The sequence below is a fragment of the Lathamus discolor genome, chromosome 6 (assembly GCF_037157495.1).
Source record: "Lathamus discolor isolate bLatDis1 chromosome 6, bLatDis1.hap1, whole genome shotgun sequence".
NCBI classification, from domain to species: domain Eukaryota; kingdom Metazoa; phylum Chordata; class Aves; order Psittaciformes; family Psittacidae; genus Lathamus; species Lathamus discolor.
Genome location: NC_088889.1, coordinates 12,499,430 through 12,516,936, shown reverse-complemented (window position 1 = coordinate 12,516,936; position 17,507 = coordinate 12,499,430). Strand labels below are relative to the sequence as shown.

The following is a 17,507-nucleotide window of genomic DNA, read 5'->3' as shown; positions in this document are numbered from 1 at the left end:
CCACTCTATAAAGGTACATCTTCCCTCATTTTAATAACATTATGAGATGTAGGAGATAATTTTGGTTATGTAATACCTTTACCAACAATTACGACTCCATCTTGAGACGGGACACTTTGTGAGATGAAATCTAGATTGTTTGTCTGTGGAAAACTAGATGCTGCCTCCTCAAGACCTTAAAAAAAAAATAAATCACATAATATAAATAATGTAGTTTATGCTTTGGTACATGTTTTATTCTTCTAAAATGTTATACACTGACATCTGAAGTTATCACTTTAATGAATCAGTGTCTTTGCAAGTTACTGAAGAGGAATTATTAAATATTTATATCCCCAAAACCATGGAAAGCATATATCAAACAAAATTGCTGCTAAAAGATCATAAAGAAAACCAATGTTTGCAAGAGGATTTTTAAGCCAACTTATTCCACTGAAAAAAACCCAAAACAAACAACCAGAAGTTCCTAACTCACTTACTGGAAGGATAGCACTGTTTCTTACATGATTCAGCACAATTGAATCATAATAGAATTTGCTAAAATATTTTCTCCCAAGCAGCACTTAATGCTTTTTCCCACCTAAATCAGCAGTCCTTCAAATCGCCCACCGAAGTGGATGACATATATTATGTACTTCTATATTGGCTGCACTAGTTGCAAGTAAAAATTATAGTTTGTGACAAAAGAAGGGCACAATTTACTTTTAGAATCATAGAATAGTTGGGGTTGGAAAGGACCTCAAGATCATCTAGTTCCAACCCCTCTGCCATAGGCAGGGACACCTCACACTAAACCATCCCACACAAGGCTTCATCCAACCTGGCCTTGGAAATAGCCTTTTGCTATTTTATTAATTTATTATTGCTATTTTATTATTAAATAGCCTTTTGCTATTTAATCTGGTTCATCTGAAATTTCTCAACAGAAAAGATGATTTAGCAGAGCCTGATTACTTACTTTCTACCAGAAGGTGCAGAAATGAAGTCAGGGGACTACTGAACCATCTCAGCTGAGAAGTATTCTGGTAAACTGGGAGCGCCCCATCTACATCTGCTGCTGCTGCAAAATGCCCTTTACCAGGCAAGCTGCAGCATCTCAACAACTTGGGACTCTTGACAACTCTGTTACGCTTTACGCTCTCATCTCAGGCTTTAGTTTGACAAAAATAATCACAGGTAAGAGTCTGGCAGATAGCTCTTTACTTTACAAATTATCTGATTCCATAGTTTTAATTTTGGAGCTCTTTTCTATGCTTTATGAGAAGAAAGATAAGTCAAGAAGGGTTTCTCTTGAACGTGTTACTTTGTCCTCCCACAAACCTGATCAGAGGTGTCTGAATGTTCCAAGATTTAAAATCCAAGAAAGGTCAGAATTGGTCTTTTGGGATTTTCTTGAATATAAACTTGAAGCTTCATGAGCAATTCTGTCTTAGACCATAACTGACATACAATGCTGGATCTCCTTCGGAAACTACACCCAGATCAGAACCTTCTGTCCTAACCTCAGCTTCAAGCCCCAGAACTTAAAAACTTCAATTTCACAGCATTTTACGGGCATCACAGGATAAGCAGGTGGTGGTGTTCTGATTTTCTCTGTTTAGGATTTACAGATCTGATTATAAGGTTTACTTCCATTGCTCAGCTCCACCATTCCTACAAAACAGACAAAACTGCCCATGTTTAATGTTGAAACAAGATATGGAGAAAACAAAGTCTTACTGGGACAAAGATCTTCATTATTCAATGTTTATTTAATTTTCTATTTGTCACTAAAACATAATTACGTGATATCTATTTTCAACACTTTTAGGGAGCTGTGAACAAGAGACAGTGAAACTGTGTGCTCCTTAAACTAACTTAGATAGGGGACAGTAGCTCCTAGGATGCATTAAAATGACATAGTTAAAAATGAAATGTTTAGTGTAGTAGCTTAAGTTCCTTAATTTTACCAATGAACAGAGTAATTTAAAACCAAACTTATTTTTACAGCTGTTAATTTATTCAGACTGAGATATATAACTTGTTCCCTTTTTTCATGCCATGTATTATCACTTGACTTATAATTTTAATTGGCAGTCTAATTTCAGTTAATGTCAGGAAAAAACCCAACTTGGCAGCATAAAGACTGGAAATGAGGAAACCACACTTGAAATGTATTTTCTGTACAACCTGGTTTACAAAAGACAAGATATAACCTCAGTTTTTGACATGAGAGCTCAAATGAACAGCAATATGGCAAACTCACAAACCTTTTGAATGCTTATAATTTCTTTGGTGTTCCATATTTTGACTTTGAAAAGTAGTACGTGACAATTCTTGCTTCTTGTCCTCATAATCTCCACACATGTTGCCACAGTTCAAATGCTGGCCAACTGTGCTAACGTTATCACCAAATACTGGCCGTGCTAAAAGAAAGAAATCAAATACTAAAAAAAATTGATCATCCTTGTGGCCCTCCCCTGGACTTGTTCCAACAGTTCTATGTCCTTTTTATGTTGAGGACACCAGAACTACACACAATACTCCAAGTGAGGTCTCATGAGAGCAGAGCAGAGGGACAATGATCACCTCCTTTCGACCTGCTGGTCACGCTCCTTTTGATGCAGCCCAGGATACGGTTGGGTTTCTGGGCTGCGAGCATACAATGCTGGCTCATGTTAAGTTTCTCATTGACCAACACACCCAAGTCTTCTCTGCAGAAGGAAGCAAGTTACTTCACATCAGTGAAGCAAGGTATATATTGAAAGGGACAGTGCTATACCTGTGCTTGTGTTATGTTCTGCCACATTAGGGTCTCTGTTTCTTGCAGAAAATGTTCTTGCAGTCTGTGATTTTCTGCCAAGTAGCAGAAAATTGTCTGACCTGTTAAAATACAAAGCAAATCTTTATAGCTACAAGTCCACATGCTAGTCAGAGTTCAGATAAATAACGCTATGTAGCAAACCCAACAGATTTCAGTTTCTCCTCCCCAATGTAATTTATGGACAAATATTTCCAGTATGCTTCCACAAATGTTCACTTGAGTAGAAAAAGAAAATTAACTCAGTAGAGATTATTTGATGAGCAGTGTCTAGCAGACATTCACCAGAAAAATGCTGTTATTTACCAAACAATCTTGCTATTTCTTGTTTAAAATGATGTGATTGAATGTTAAAGCTGACTGGAAAAGCCCTGCATTGTTAAATACTGTGCCTAACTACATAATAGTCACATGGAAACAGCAGCTCTTCCACTCTCTGCTAGGACTGAAATACACAACTAGAAGGCTTGCTTTTAAGATCCTGAGGAAAGCTCACGCTCCATAAACATCACTAATACTAGTGCCAAGCTCCCATTTCTCATGGCAGCTTACCAATAGATAAACTGATCTTTCTAACAGTAAATGCACAAAAAAAGCCTACATCATTGTTGCCAGATTTTGTCTTCTGGAATATATTTTGTTACTTTTACAAATTCAGTCTTACTGCCAGATGTCCCCTCTTTTCCTTGTTAGTTCAGAATTCCTGTCTGTGAATCCTGTAAAACTTTCAGTTTGTGTATCACTGAATAATGGAAAAGGCATGTTGGTTAGAGTATGTCCTTAGCCAAAACCCTGCCTAGAAGAACATTATACAGAAGCTTATACTCTTGGCTTTTTAGGTATTCTAGCATTTTAATATATTACTTTAAAGATTATTCTTAAAACCATGATTCAGCAGTAATGCATATTACTACATATATGTAGTAATACATATAAATTAGTTCTGAGGTCACACAACTGTGCAAACCTTCTGTTTCTGAATCCTTCCAGTCTCTTTGTCTTAAAACCCTTTTGTTTGCATGGTCCTTCTCTTCCTTCCTATTTTGTCAATACAGTTGTATGCCAGCAATAAAAAGATGCACTTAGTACACCAAAAAAGAAAAATATCTTCAGAGCAGAGCTACAAGCAGCTTTATCATGGGCTCCAAGAGTAGAAAAGGAGATTCGGTACTGCAAAATCTGCAAAATTCTTCAAAACCTTTTTTATTTCATTAGAAAATAGTTTATACTGCTCATAACCAACTGGGTCATTGTTCTTTAAAGTCAGAGGAGGATGTGTCATCATACAATTTCTTTTTAGAAGAGGTCTGTGAAGGCATTTTAAATTAACAATAGTCTGTTAGGAATAAAATGGAAACAGTTCATGATTTGCAGTAATAAGAAACACATCTACATTGTCTTCCTCTTATCATAAAAAACCCCAAACCATTCCTTCTTCAATTTCCAGGTTATAATAAGCAAACTACATCCTTCCTTTTAACTCATTCTCCTTCTTACTCATTTGTTTAGGCTATGGTTCACATACCTTCTAAGGCAGACTAAAGTCTTAATAAAATATTCACTACTGCTGGCAGCACTTCACTGCACTGTGTTACTATGGCTGCACCAGGAAACTCTTGCAAATTAAAAGTGAGCACAAACTAGAATAACATAATTAAGCAACTGCCGTGTACAGCAGCTTATTTTCAGATAGGAAAATAACTCACCTATAAAAATCAAGCTATTAAGCAAAGCAATCTTATATACAAATATATTACGGGTTTCACTCCCTTTAGTATTTAACTAACACCAGCAGAGACTACGTGTTAGAATTTCAGAGTTAACACACAAGTTCAACTCACATTATTCTCCTTCTGTGGGGAACTGTGGACATGGGTGAAGTTAGAGACTCCTGGCTGTAAACACCGCTTTCGCTGTAGGCATCCACACTCGGGCAGGATGTGTGGGAGGGGGAACCCACAGATAGATCAAGTTTAAGGGCAGAATCAGGACTTTCAAGACCTGAAATGTTGCTGCTTAGCTCTGCCCTTTTCTTAGCTGCACTGTTTCGTACAGATCTTAATGAATTCTTCATCTAAACAGGATTGAAAACAAAATGACAGGGTTTATTCAGTGCACAGAGAAAAAAAAAAAAGCTTCTGCAAACAGAAGAAAGTATGTTTCTGAGTGTTCAGTTCAGTTCACAGGAGTGCACATGCCCCTGTTGGGCAATGTGGCCAACCATTTACAATGCAATATTATAACGATCTCTTTCATTGTTTTACTTCACAAGAATAATTATCCTGCAAGTAAATGCACAATGACACTGTATCCTAGCTTCATTCTGCAAAACACAGGAAGAGATTCCTGAAGAAATACATCAACTCTTATCTTTCTTTAATAGACTAAAGGAAGCCATTAATAGCTGCAAGTACAGGCAACTGGAACCTCAGGCTTTTCGCACAAGTTGCAAAATACACAGAAGCCAATCCTGAAAATGGTGCCTAGCAAGCAAAGCTCCCACTCAAATAAGCAGGAAAATCTATAATCACTAGAGATTCATGTTACTGCATATTCTACACTCTTTTTGCTGAATATATTTGATATAAAAATAATTCTTCCCCTCTCTGTTTACCAACTCAAGTTACTTTCAGTAGTGACTGAAGTATGGAAGATAAAGGCAGTAACGCAAAGACATTAAAACCTACTGCAAATGCTCTCAGATGTACAGGGGCTAAAGACAGGACCTGAGATTCAGGCAATCTATGAACTGTGACAGAAATTAAGGATGTGTGGCATGGGACCATGTGGGGAAGACCATAGCAAAATCCAGCCATGGTGATACCTATGCTTCTCCTGTAATTGATCCTGTAATAGTTTAGATGTGTACTGATGTGGATGCTGGGGATACAGCTCCACCTCCCCACCATCCCTGGAAATAGTTACAGGATCACAGAATGGTTTAGGTTGGAAAGGACCTTAAAGCTCATGCAGTTCCACCCTCCCTGCCATGGGCAGGGACACCTTCCACTAGACCAGGTTGCTCCAAGCCCTGTCCAACCTGGCCTTGAACACTGCCAGGGATCGGGCAAGCCACAGCTTCTCTGGGCACCCTGTGCCAGTGCCTCACCACCCTCACAGGAAAGCACTTCTTCCTCATATCTAATCTAAATCTTGTCCTGTCCCTACAGGCCCCTGTCAACTTTCTTGCTGGCCACTTTAGGCACTGGGAGCTGCTCTAAGGTCTCCCCAGATGTTTCTCTTCTCCAGGCTAAAGAACTCCAGCTCTCTCAGCCTGTCTCTATAGCAGAGGTGCTCTAGCTTTGTGGAGACCATCTTCGTGGCCTCATCTGGACTTGTTCCAACAGGTCCATGTCCTTCTTACATTGGGGTCCCTGAAGTCACAAGTGAGAACAGAAGCTGTATAAAGGCCCACAGTTTTGCTCTGGTACTACAGTAACTGAAAACATTACTACTTCAACTCTGAGAAAAGCAAGGGAAATTAAGATGTCTGGAACATGGGAAGTGTGCTTCCACATAAGTTTTTATTGCTTTATTTAGCATCTATCAGACACCCCATGGTATCTCACGAAAATCTGCTTACTGATGACAGTGTCACAAAACTTAAGTCAGAAACATTATTTTCTGGCTCTTGATTGGAAAAAAAACCCTCCACAATTTATATGCTGTATATTTAAACTAACCTCTTCCCGGTCCACTTCCTCACCATCCACATTTAACTCTGAAAGATCAGCTGCTGCAAGCTTCCCATCTGCTTTATTCAGCCTCATGTCCTTGCAGTCTTCATTTCTCCACTTTGTCACATTTAATTCAATCTTATCTGGCAGCAGGCGGGGAATGGGAGGGATGGGTTTTGTCCCATTCAGGCCCCTGCAGGGGGCTGGTTGCCTCACCAGGGTGGGTTTCAACTGCAGAGGAGCATGTTTCTCCTGCAAATTCTCCCCTGGAGGATACACAAGCAGATGTCAGTCCTTCGTAGGGGTGGGCAGGATTACAGCACACACCAGAATAAACTTGATGTGTCATTTCTATATTACACCAGAAAACGCCCTTTACAATGAGATGAGCGTTAAAAAAAGCATAGAGAATTTAACTTACTATTATAAATACATTTCAACAACATCTTGTTTGGTACCTTTAAAAAGTAGTGACAAATTGTCCTATAAGCTGCTGTAATGACAATAAAGTTACTCCAAAGAAACAGGAAAAATAACCCCAAATGAAATGCATATGGACAACATACACAAAATCAGCAAGTGATGAGCACACAAGCTATTTTTAATCTAATATTAGATTCCCTTTAGTAAGTATTTGAAAGAAACCAGCTAAATTGGTAAAGCAACTGTAATTAAATCAACTTAAAACTATTTCAGGTTAACCAAAATCTACACGAGGTCTTCAAAGACAGTAAGTCAGACCATAAACAGCAGTCTCTACCACTAGCTGTCGGTATAAATTGTGATGAAATCAGCACAGATTCTACTTATTAGAGACATAGTTGTTTGTAAGCAGGTTTTAAAGAGCTCTTCTGAGTGTGGAGAATTCCATATTTACACTTCCAAATGCAAATAAAGAGGCAAGAAGGCCAAATGCAATGAGTAATATTCTTGCACAGGTATTAGAATATTAGAAGTAACAGGTATTTCTATATTGGGTTTCTTGAAAAGCATTAGATTTTGGGGTTTGTTTTTATCTCAGTTTGAAGAAAAACTTTTCCCTGATTACAGTAAAAAAATAGAGCTGTAGCATATTATGCTTTATGACAAGGCTTGAAGAGTTCACTTTTTATGAGAAGCCTCCAGTGATGTGGCTAGACTAATGAACCTATAAAGCTCTTATGTTTTTAATTGCAATTGGGGCATTTAATAATTCCCCATTTACCTGCCACTGTCGGTTTTCTGACCACTTGAGGTCACTCAAAATGCAAAGCTGAGATGTGTTTCCGTTATATTGCCAACCTTCCTACCTTTATTGTCTCCTGACTTTTGACTGAGAAGCTATTTCTGTGAGCTAGGTTTAGGCAGTCCTTCAAAGCTTTTAAGAAGCCAGGAATTGAGAAGCTCATGGTATTACCTTGTGGCTTCCTTGAAGAGCCAACTGGGGAGGACATATGCTTTGGGCTGTTCCTAGGTGATGACAGAGGGCAAGTTGGCAGAGTGAAGGTGCCCTGGCTTGCATTAGGACCTTGGAAGGGCATCGTATTCTCTGCTTGATTGCAAAAACTTCTCTGGGTCTTGCTGGAAAAATTTAGGCTGGTACCACCTGAGCAAAGAAGAAGAAAATTGTATTTGTGGTAATTAGCCTCTTTGACAGCTCTTGTAATAAAAGAACACACCATTTTCACAGTCAAAAACTGAAGGTCAGCATTCTACCCACACAAACAAACAAATCAGCTAACTTTATTTTGCAAATTGCATTGTCCCCCAAAACATCAATTTCCTTTTTTTTGCATTTGATCAAATGAGTTTACGACTATGCTGTTTCCCAGTCATGTTTTAAAGAACTGGATTTTTAAAAACAAATTATGCAAGAGGATTGAACAGTTTTGTTGCTTGCTGCTCCATATCCCAAGGCTGCATCGCATAAAATTTGCAACCATCACTCTCAAAACTCAGTGATACAAGAGTACAAATAAAGCACAAATATTATAAATTCTACTTCCTTAAAAAAATATATTTTTTTTCCAAAAACCAGTAGATCAACAATAGAAAGATAAGTGTAGATGTGGAACTATACCATTTTAATTGCTTCCCATAAAAAGCAGACACATGTTCCCCCACACGCACTTAAGCATTTAACCATGCAAGTGAAAATGAGGACAAGTTTTAACAAAGTTCCTGATGGCCTCTGGAAGGATCATCGTATGCTGGGACACCTTAGCAGTCTTTTTGAGAGAACAGCCCTGCAAACAATTCCACTGGCACAACCAGAAGAATGGAAAAGCATAGCCTGGGAGTGAGAACATGTGACAATGTGAGTCGCACTCAGAGAGCCTGTTAGTCATCTGTGTCACTCCAAAGCAAAACATTCAATTGTGCTTTTAGTTACAGCACACACACAAAAAAATCTCTTTAGAAATCAGATCGCTACAACGTCTCTGTCTCCTGCTGCTTTCCAAAGCTACAGCATCCCAGTGCTCTCCAGGTATCCTGAGGCAGCAAGACTAAGCCAAGTCAGGTGTGGGCTGTGCTACTGAAGAAAGGCTCAGTTAACAGTAATATCTGGCACAAAAACTGTTCGCAGAGAAATAAATCAGCGAGTGTGGGCAAAGTACCTGACAGCCTTCTGAAGACCAAGGCTAAGAGAAGAGAACATTAACTACAGTTAGAGAGGCAAAACACAAGGAAGAAATTTCTCCTTTATTCCCACCAGCAGCGAAAAACACAGCGTCTAGAGCCCACCAGTGGCTAGCAGCAAATGAAGTTCCTACACATCTTCCACCAAGGCTGTCAGCTCTACCCCTTGTACGACACATCTGGACCGCTCAAAGTATCTTTGTCCATAGATTTGGTATCATTACCATCTATTCATAGACTCATAGAATCACAGTGTGGTTTAGATTGGAAGGGACCTTAAAGCTCACCTAGTTTCAGCCCCGTGACATATGCAGGGACGCCTTCCACTAGAGCAGTCTCAATTCCCTAGTCTCACTTTTGTAGCTAGCAGCAAAACCCACCTAACACAGCAGCACCCTGGTTATGTGTCTAGTGAAAACTATAGAAAGATGACCATGAATTAAAAGAATTAAAAGCTTTGCATGCACCAACGCAGTGTCCCTGCAGCACACCAAGCTCATTTTCCCATACCTGCTGTGCTCAGCAGAAAGGAGTACCCTGTGCCTCATCGTGCACAAGCTTCTGCTGAGACACCCTGCCTGCTCCCACACCCCAGAGGGGACCAAAGGGGGTACATTAACCATGGCAAGGCTCAGCCCGGTCTCCTGCTGTTAAACAGTTGGGACTGAACTGACCTATAACAGTAACATAACTCTAAAAATCAACTCTTCAAAAAAAGTTCCAATTCTGTTACAGTGCCACTTTCTGTACAGCACCCTGACATAGGCAGATACCAGACGTGTGAGTTGCAAATTAAAACAACAAATGAAAATCACTACATGGGAGGAAGGCACAATCTGTCTGAATAGGGATGGAACAACATTTTAGCAATAGGTTGGTTTTTTTCCTTAAGGCAGCATAGAAATAGAGACTTTTCCAAAGTAACATGCACTGACTTATGATACAGTTAGAACCCATATACCTTTGTCTTGCTGACAGTTACTTAATCCTAAAAACTGTAGATCAGATTCTACACTACCACTCTTTCCACGTGTCTGTGTGTATCCAAGTGTTCCACATTTCCCTGATATTTGCAGCTGATGAGAGCCCACAGGACCTTTCAAAAGAAAAACACAAGTAACTAGATAAATACTTAATATAGGGTACTCAACAAAAAATTGTCAATAATATTTAATAATGCATGAAGACTCTTTGTCTAACTTCCAGTGTAAAATACAACTATTTTAAAACTACTTAATTCAAGAGCTTCTAAGCAGCCTCATAATACTGTTCATAAGCACAAACTGGAAAAATGGCTGGCCGTTCTTCCAGGACACTTTTCCAACTGAGAATTGCAGGGGTCAAAAGAAAAATCCTGAACAATGCCCCCCCTTAAGACAACACCTTAAAACTCCAAAACACAAAGAGTTTCTTTAGACTTCACTCACAGCATAACAGTGAGCAAACTTGGCATGCCACACATGTCCGTGCCTCTCAGAAAAAACTGAGAATACAACCTCCTGCCAAGTGAAGAGAGTAAGTCAGGCCCGGTCTTGCCCAGTTCTTTCACATGCCTTTTGGCCATTAAAATACAAATCACTGAGCCCATGCTTCTAGTGTAAATGAAGTGGAACACTATACTGACAATCTTCTACAGACCTGTTTTTTAAAACCATGATATTTTCCTTTAAAACAATCTTTAGAGCCCAGTCTAAAAATTCTGGGTCTCCTTTTAATTTACGTCTTTATCTGCAATTCATATTGTATTTTACAGTGTGAGAGAACGTTGGCTGCGTTACTCTGTTGCTGACCTACACGGTACTACTTTTTCCTAATTTTGCAAACGCTGCAGCAAGCTCAGGCCTTTTGTAGTTAGGGAGGCAAAAACCAAGGAAGGCTTTTTGTTCCCCTAACCACACTATTTCTTTTTGTACTTGCCATCTGCAAAAACTCGGATCTACAAACACTTTTGGATCTATCTAAACTAGTGGAAATCTGTGGGTGTACAGCAGGACTGGAAGAGAACATTCTAACTTTTGAGATGGCATACACTTCTCCAGGAGCACAGATGAGACAACTGCTGCTTGCTTCATCTGGAGGCATAGCCCTGTGCCTGGTACTCATCTCTTCGTAGTAAATGAAAATAAATAACAAACTGAATAATAAACAAATGATAAATCATGCTCATGAAGCTACAAATTTATACTCAGTTTCTTCTAAATCTGTTTTGCAAATGGCAGATCGAACACATTTCTGTGTTAATACTTACCAGCACAGACAGAAGAATGTTCCGAGTTAAAATCTATGCTATTCTGAATGAAATTCCCTGAAGTTCTTTTTCTACTAAAATGTAACTCATCACTGACTGGTACTCCTTGAGAGGGCCTTAACTCTGGAAAATGAAGTAAATCACTGGATGTAGGGAACTGTAGGAAAAAGGAAAATAATAAAAAAAAAAAAGCATTCATGTGTGTGAAATGAATGGAGAAACCTTTTCTGTATGAGCAGCAGATTGACCCACATAACTTTGTTATTGAGACCCCACCACAGCCCAGACCAGTCTCTCTTTACAACAAAGCTACACAAACCGCTGTCAATACGTGTAGGGAGACAAAGCTGATGGAAAATAAAGGGGTTTCTTCCCTATAACTTAGACAATGAAAAGCAAGAGAGTGTGCACATGAGCCTTATCTGTCACCCACAGAAGCCAGCAGGATGCATGTATATATTTGCAGAGAAAGCACAATGAACAAGAGAGCAAAAAGCCAAAAAGGTTTCTAGAGAAAACCAAAGCAGACATCAAGAATGGTGCCACTGGGCCAGAGCAGAAGCTCCCAGCTGCAGCTGTCCCAAGCCTTCTGTGCATTTATTGCCTGTGCGCTGCAATGCAGGTGGACAGGAACCGCAAAATGCACTGAAATGATGGCCCATGGACAGAAACCACTTGGGCGCAGGCACATGCTCTAGCAGCCTTGTTCTGTTGCGCCCTGGGATGCTGGCTGCAGGGATGGCATGAGAGCGTGGAGGAGAGGAGAGCTGTCCCCATTGCCCTGGGCACTGATCAGGACTGGGACATGGCTGCGTGCCTTCCACCTCATCCTCTCACAGCCACCTTGAGGCGGGCAACTGCCTAAACCCAAAGCACTACTTGAGTTTAAAAAATAACCTAATTCTATTTTCCAGCATTAAATAGTCTTGACCAACCCTTTATTGCAAGATTGGTAACATACGATGTGAAGCCTTTCACTGCCATGAAACCAAGCATTAGGTTTGCTGCAGTGTGGCCAGGTCAGCAGTTCAAAAATTCAGATCTTTCACATAAAAGAGACATGTTGGAATTTTTTAAAACCTTAATATTTAGCACTGAGCACCATGGTTCTTCAATGCAAACTGCCAAGACTTCTTTTGTTTATAAAAGGCAGTTGATTTTTAAATGCAAAATATTTGGATGAAAGTTTTCCCAGCTATGCAATAGTTCATGTATTTTAAGCATTTTATAGTTGGTTTCTATGTCTTACTGTAATACAGTTTCACACTACTCACACAGAGGGGAAAAAAAATCCAACAAAAACTGGTAGAGAATTGCACTAGCTGTCACTTTTAAAAATTAAACATGAACATTCTGAATTATGTACATTAGCTATGTAAGCATTTAAATAGCAGCTATTTGAGGCATGAAAAGAGCATGACTCAGATTTAGTCTAAAAGCTGTATCTGGTAATATCAGTACCTTATAATAAGAACCTGTTATAGGTGAAGTCTGAGTAATATAAAAACTTAGCAAAGAAAAGTTAATGTTTTAAATAAAGGTTTATCGCTTTCTGATTTAATTATTAAAAATCAGTAATTTAAATCATTTCCAGGCTATGTTAACTCTGGTCTCCCCTTTTACAGACAAGGCTCCACGCAGAGGCCAAAAGAGAAGACTGAACAGAAATGGAAATATTTATGCAGTATTGAAAAGAACAGCATCATCTGAAGTCTAAAAAACTCCTTTCCTCAATATACTGGTTGTGTGAGTAGAGAATTTGTAGTCTAGCACATACACAATACATTCATTTATAAAAATATGGTGGTTTTTTTCATTTCACTGAAGATGTCTGTTCACAGTAAAGATGGATTCACAATCTGAGAACTTCCCCAAAACTCTTGCAATATGAAAGTGCAGTTCTCCATTAATCTGCAATTCAATTATCTCTCAATTCTCAGCCCTGCCCACACAATGCAAGTTGTGTTTGACAACACAAGGAGGAACCAGTCAGTGGCGAACTCCACACATACAGGGTCCAGCCAGCCCTGAGGTCTGCTAAATGTTCCATGCATTGCGATAAATCTCATGGCCATTTAACAGATTACAGAGTCTTGAAAGTTAAATGATAGGGTCGAATAAACAGCAGCTACATGTTCTAATTTAATATCATGATGGGATTTAATTTAATTTAATACTGTAACAGTGTTTCAGAAAAGCGTCACAAAATAAAGCACAGACTAGAACTTGAAGCAGCACACTCAGGAGATGAGTAGCATGATTCGGAACAAACACTAACTGTATTTAAATAATTGTAACATTTACTTTGTTACACAGTATCTTAAAAATAGAATTGTTTACGGTTATGGAATATAGACAAAAACCTAAGAACTTCAACAAAACCTCTAAGTCCCTTCCAAGCGGAAAAGATTCACAACATGTTAGCAAGATACACATACAGCCAAGAGAAATCTCCACACTGTTCAGACGAGACTCCTCTTGGAAAAATAAATTTCACAATTCAAACTTTTAAACTATATATTTCTAATTCTCCTCCCTCTAAGACTGGCCCCCTGTAAAAACAAAAAACCCCAAAACTTGGATATGGTATGTATCAGTAGTAAATAAATCAGTGAAGCAGCAACGTGCCTGTATTCCCATTTAGTGCTTTAAAAACCCAACCAACTCCCAAAGGGATAGCTGCTCAGTGTGCCGAGTGCCAAGGTATACAGCTACGTGGACACAGGCTCTTGAATGAAACACTTCCCTGTTCCTGGGAGGGGTTCTGTGGTTAACAAAAATGGCAAAAATGTTGTCTTTGCTTACAAAAATGCATGTCCCAGTTTACTGCTACACACTGCATTTCGCAGGCTCCAAGCTCAGCAGAGAGCATTAAAGTCATCCCCGTAACAAGTCAAAGTCTCGCGTCTGAAGCATTTCAAGCAAATCCACCAAAATGCTCAAAATCTTAAAAATTTACATAAAATCTTCCTCTTTGAAAGCTGGTGCTAATGCAGGACCAGACTTTTTAATCAGGCATCAGGGATTAGACTCTCAGAGTATTTGCAGACAACTGCTTAAAGTACAAGGCAGCAAGGGAGAATTTAAGCAACCTTGATATAAAAAGGATCAGTCTGAATCCCATTTTTAGTGGAAGATGGCAGAAGGAGTCCAGCAGGTATGAAATGATTTAGTAAGACCAGAACAGGGAATATGAAGCTTTGAAAAGAGTAAGAAACAAGTTCCAATGGCTATACAGCAAGAAAAATGGCTTCAATCACAGCAGCTGTATCAGTTAACACTCGGCATTGCCGGCTTTCTATCACCTTAGTGACACCAGTTTTACTTTACAAATGAGAAAAAAAAGAACAGCAGGTTCCAGGTTAATACAAATCAGGATAAGAGAGGAGATGAGAACTCAGCATTCTGCTTCTGCCATCAGCCAGCTAGAAAACGCCATTTTCAATCTACGTATCCTTCGCTCCACTAATAAATGTTAGTTGTACAAATTCCTTACACCCCATTTCTCCATATAGACAAAACCAGATCTGCAGAAGCAAATTACACAATGCTGACATGATTGCACAGCTTTGCTCAGTTGTTCCAATTCTAGCTACAGGAATAAAAACTGCTTTCTTGTATGCAAATTCCAGTTACAGCAGTTATAAATTTGCTAAACACAGGTATGCAGGCTGGTGGCAAATAAAAGCAAACCCAAACTGACAGATTTTTCACTGAAGTAGATGACAGAACCTGGCAAAGGGATTTCTTAAAAGGTTTCAGGTTCATTTAAATCCCAATAGTACTACCAATGTCAGAAAATATTTGAATCTATCCACCAAAAGAACTATTAAATTGGTTACCAAAGCACAACCCTTGTAACGGACCCATCACTGACAAAACACTCTGTTCTTACATTCACTTCACAGTTGAGCAGAGGCACTTGGTGAAACAAAAGGTGCTCTTAATCAAAACACACTCGCAAGAAGAGAGCAACAATAAAACCAATATAGAATCATGTATCTCCAAAATACTCTCCTAGCCTCCAGAAAAAACACAGCTCAAATCCCACTTCAAGTTGCAATGAAAGGAAGCTTTATCAGAGACACAGGCCAACCTCCATGTCCCTTTAATTCTTGCTATCACTGCGGAAAAGAGAGAGCATTTGTTTCCCAAAACTAATCTCACAGATCATTTGAAAACTCACTAAGTTCTTCATAAAGTCCAGCTATTAAGTTCTCTGGTTATCAGGTCAGTATGTAAATGGAGAAGAATTCCACATATATTGCCAAGCAGGGCAGTTTTGCGAAATTGCATATAGTTATAGTGGATGCTTCATAACATAGCTTAAAATATCATTAGAATGTTCAAAAGCTTTTGCTTCCCTCCAAAGTGCAGGGGGAAGATGCACTATTTTCAACAGCGGGCACAGGGACCCACAGTGTATATATTTCACAGGGGACAGGATACTAGTTGTCAGAAATAAGACCCACAGATCTAATAAAGACTGGTATAAATGATATATACCCCACAAGTGCCACATTTTGGTAAGTGCACCTCAAGGCAGAGCACTGCTGAGCTATGCCACTGGTGCTGGCTCCCTTTCCAGCAAACCTCCCTGCCTGCATGACTTATTCCAAGTTAGCCATAGCAGTGGAGCAAGGAAGCTCCTCAGGTGACCAAACAGCCCTCTCCAGGCCTTTGATGGCCCTCTGGCTCTGAAACAGACAGCTGGAGTCACTAGCTTCCTGAGAAAGACCCTACAGTGTTTACCTGTCAGTCGTTTTCTTCTCCCATTACAAGCAGGGAGAAGACTTCTTTCTGAGCACACAAGGGCAGCCCCTGGAAGTTGAGGCAGTGGCAGAGCAAACACCTCCTACTCCAGGATTTCTCATCAGGGTTGTTTATAAGGTTGAATATAGCTACAGTCTCATGCAGACCTAACAAATAAGGAGGAACTCTGTGCTGGCACCTCTGGTGTCCAGCTCACCACCAATAGCTGGTGATACCACCACTACTAGAGGTGGCAGCCACATGTGTCACCACAGTCACAAATGGACTTTACGCTGTGCAGAAACTCGCCATGCAGGACGGACTCACAACTCTTGGTTGTGTTTGTCAGTGTCAAATTGCCCTTCTAAGTCCTGCATCATAGCTGGTAACTGTCAGTTTGCAGATGGGGACAAAACAAAATCACTTTCAAAGGACTTTGGGGATTACAGAGAAATATTTCATTTAACTTCTCTGACAGAAGCTGCATTTAGACAAACCTTTGAAGGCAATGTGCTTTAACTACAGTATATTTTCAGTACACATTAACTTACACATGTTCTACTTCACATCTTATCTGATCAGGGAAGTCTAGACATGGCCTTGGACAATCACTGTGGAATGTGACCCTAAAAATACTAGTAGAAAAAAAACTTTAAACATTAAGTTAATTTCATGCTCCCTTTCAGACACAGAATAACTCCAAAAGTTAATTCTTAAGCAAATTCATTTTAAAGGAATGTCTGAATTAATTATTAAACTTTTACATTTACTTACAAGTTGAACACCTGAATTTTATGCATGATATACCTTCCTGAAAATAGTTCTGAAGAGATACAGGGCTAACTTACTTTCTCCCCCCCATTTTAACTGCTAAATGCCCCAAGGAAAAGAGCTCTATTTCTAGAGCTTACAGCAACTCCTTCCAGTTAAGAAGAAATATCTTCAAGTACAGGAAACACTGTACAAGTTTACTTGTCCCAGTGTGCCTTAAGTGAAAACACAGTTCACTTACTGGCATTGCAGATACAGACATGCCACACGATAAAAGCAGTTTCATGGCACAGATGTAACAAAACAAGCACCATCAAGAAGCCAGCAAACACTGTACCAAAAAATCACAAAGCCAAATAAAGTTATGTCCCCTGCCCTGGAGAGCTTTATAATCTGTTTAGACAGATCTGAACAGTAAGGTAAAACAAACGATCAGGATGTGAAGACAGGGTAACAAAGCTGTCAACCTGCAGCAATCGGACAAATATTTCAGTACTTAAACCACAATGCTGTTTAAATTTCCTTTACAGTAAATGTGGAACTAGTCCCTAGAACCCAAAAGTCTCAAACCCAAAGAAGCCGTGGCTGTGCCATCCCTGGCAGTGTTTAAGGCCAGCTGGAGAGGGCTTGGAGCAACCTT

General features: G+C 39.5%; 1 protein-coding gene across 3 annotated transcripts in view; it reads right to left on the bottom strand.

Moving 5' to 3' along the window:
• TOGARAM1 (TOG array regulator of axonemal microtubules 1) overlaps window positions 1–17,507 on the bottom strand; it is a 34,378-nt gene that overhangs the window by 13,733 nt on the left and 3,138 nt on the right. For 2 of the 3 annotated variants that reach the window (XM_065686647.1, XM_065686648.1), the window contains exons 2-9: window positions 11,345–11,501; window positions 10,058–10,192; window positions 7,874–8,062; window positions 6,484–6,743; window positions 4,642–4,874; window positions 2,762–2,862; window positions 2,250–2,405; window positions 77–175 (exon numbers count right to left, since the gene is read on the bottom strand). In XM_065686647.1, the coding sequence (XP_065542719.1) occupies window positions 77–175; window positions 2,250–2,405; window positions 2,762–2,862; window positions 4,642–4,874; window positions 6,484–6,743; window positions 7,874–8,062; window positions 10,058–10,192; window positions 11,345–11,501 (1,330 nt within the window). The remainder of the gene's footprint in view (window positions 1–76; window positions 176–2,249; window positions 2,406–2,761; window positions 2,863–4,641; window positions 4,875–6,483; window positions 6,744–7,873; window positions 8,063–10,057; window positions 10,193–11,344; window positions 11,502–17,507) is intronic. The other variant, XM_065686649.1, reaches the window with a different exon arrangement.